Consider the following 1,780-nt stretch of genomic DNA (forward strand, 5'->3'; position numbering starts at 1 on the left):
TCATGTATTTCTCTTTTTTCTCCATCATTTTGTCTTTTATTCTATTATTATTAGCATTCTTTTTTCAAAATAATATCTTAATTTAAGCACCATGATTACAATCATATTTTTAATTAGGTTTCAGTCACGGAAAGAACACTCCCCTTCACCAGTGCAACATTCTCACCATCAATGCTCCCCATCTTCCTATATTATTTAGCATTCTTTTTGTTTTGTTTTGGGGCTACACCAGGTGACATTCGGGGTTACTCCTGGTCATGGGCTCAGAAATTGCTCCTGGCTCAGGGGACCTTATGGGATGCAGGGAATTGAACCCATGTCCGTCCTGGATCAGCCACGTGCAAGGCAAATGCCCTACCACTAGGCTATCGCTCAGGCCCCTCTGTTATTTGCATTCTAAGAATTTTTCTAGTGTCCTTTTCAAAGCTGCCTTCACCTCCTTGTTCTTCAGGCTGTAGATGAGAGGATTTAACATGGGAGTGATCACCCCATACTGCACAGAGAAGATTAATTCCAGTGAGGTTCCTGAGGTTGGCAGGAAATAGCGGAGAAAAGCAGAGCCATAAAATAAAGTCACTGCAACGAGGTGGGAGGAACATGTGGAAAAAGCTTTTTTTTTTTTTTTTTTTGCCAGATGTAGAGGTGATGCTCAGGATGGTAGAGAAAATAAAGGCATAAGAAATCAATATTGAGAGGGATGTTACAAGGCCATGTGTGATGAGTGAACAAAACATGACTATCATGTTGATGGAAACATCTGAGCAAGAAAGAGGGAAGAGAGAGGGTAATTCACAACTGTAATGGGAAATGATTTGGGTGCGACAGAAATCCATTTTTATTGCCAGAGAGACATTGATGAGCGCATCCAGAAATCGCAGTCCCCAGGAACCCCATACAAACTGCATACAACGCTCTGTATTTATGATCTGTCCATAGAGTAGAGGGTGGCAGATGGCAGCATAATGGTCAAAAGCCATCACTGAGAGCAGACAGACTTCAGTACCTCCAGAGATAGGCACAAAGAAGACCTGAACTAGACAGCCTTCCACTGAGATATTTTTCTCTCAGATAGTAGGTTCTCTAACAGTTTTAGCACAATGACTGAAGAGAAGCAGAGGTCCACAAAAGAGAAGTGACTGAGAAGGAAGTGCATGGGCGTATGGAGGTGAGAACTAGTCCTTACCAACAGCATCATTATCAGGTATCCCATTATCGTCAGGAAGTATATCCCCAAGAAGAGTACACAGTACTCTTCCAATCGAGGGTCAGCAGAAAATGTGAGGAAAATGAACTCTGTGACAGTATTGTGGTTCCCAAATGCCACTTGGAAAGATTGATTCCTAAAATGATAACTGTTAATACAATAGTCACATAGGAAATAGGACCCATGTTTCATGTAAGTTGGTAGGAAGGACTTTCAACCATTTAAAATGCTATTAATAATGTTACCATACAATTTTAAGATACAAATATGAGCACATGTATAAAAGTAAGAAATTAATGAATTAATGAGCTGAATTTGGGAATTTAATGTGATCAATAAGAATTTCAGCAGTATTATACTGAAGTTATCAGAGCAAAATTAAAATAGAAATATAATTTTCATCTGAGTCATAAGATGGAAGCACTGTTAGATTGAGCCTTGAGATTGAAGAATAAGTATCAAAAGTTGGCAAGGCAGTTTTGATAAATATAGACAACACAGTTGATTACTAAGTGTTAATTGCTAATAAGTGTTGTGAACATAGTGCAATGATAAAGTATTTTAAGACAGGAGCAT

The 1,780-nt window shown here is 38.9% G+C and overlaps 1 protein-coding gene across 1 annotated transcript; it reads right to left on the reverse strand.

Moving 5' to 3' along the window:
- Positions 1 to 385: 385 nt before the first annotated feature.
- Positions 386 to 1,318, reverse strand: LOC126022202 (olfactory receptor 8S1-like). Its single transcript, XM_049783041.1, is given in 3 exon segments — positions 386 to 619; positions 621 to 1,057; positions 1,060 to 1,318. Coding segments are annotated over 3 exon segments (822 nt in total). The 5' UTR covers positions 1,211 to 1,318.
- Between the last annotated feature and the right edge of the window lie 462 nt (positions 1,319 to 1,780).

Source organism: Suncus etruscus, chromosome 11 (genome assembly GCF_024139225.1).
Source record: "Suncus etruscus isolate mSunEtr1 chromosome 11, mSunEtr1.pri.cur, whole genome shotgun sequence".
NCBI classification, from domain to species: domain Eukaryota; kingdom Metazoa; phylum Chordata; class Mammalia; order Eulipotyphla; family Soricidae; genus Suncus; species Suncus etruscus.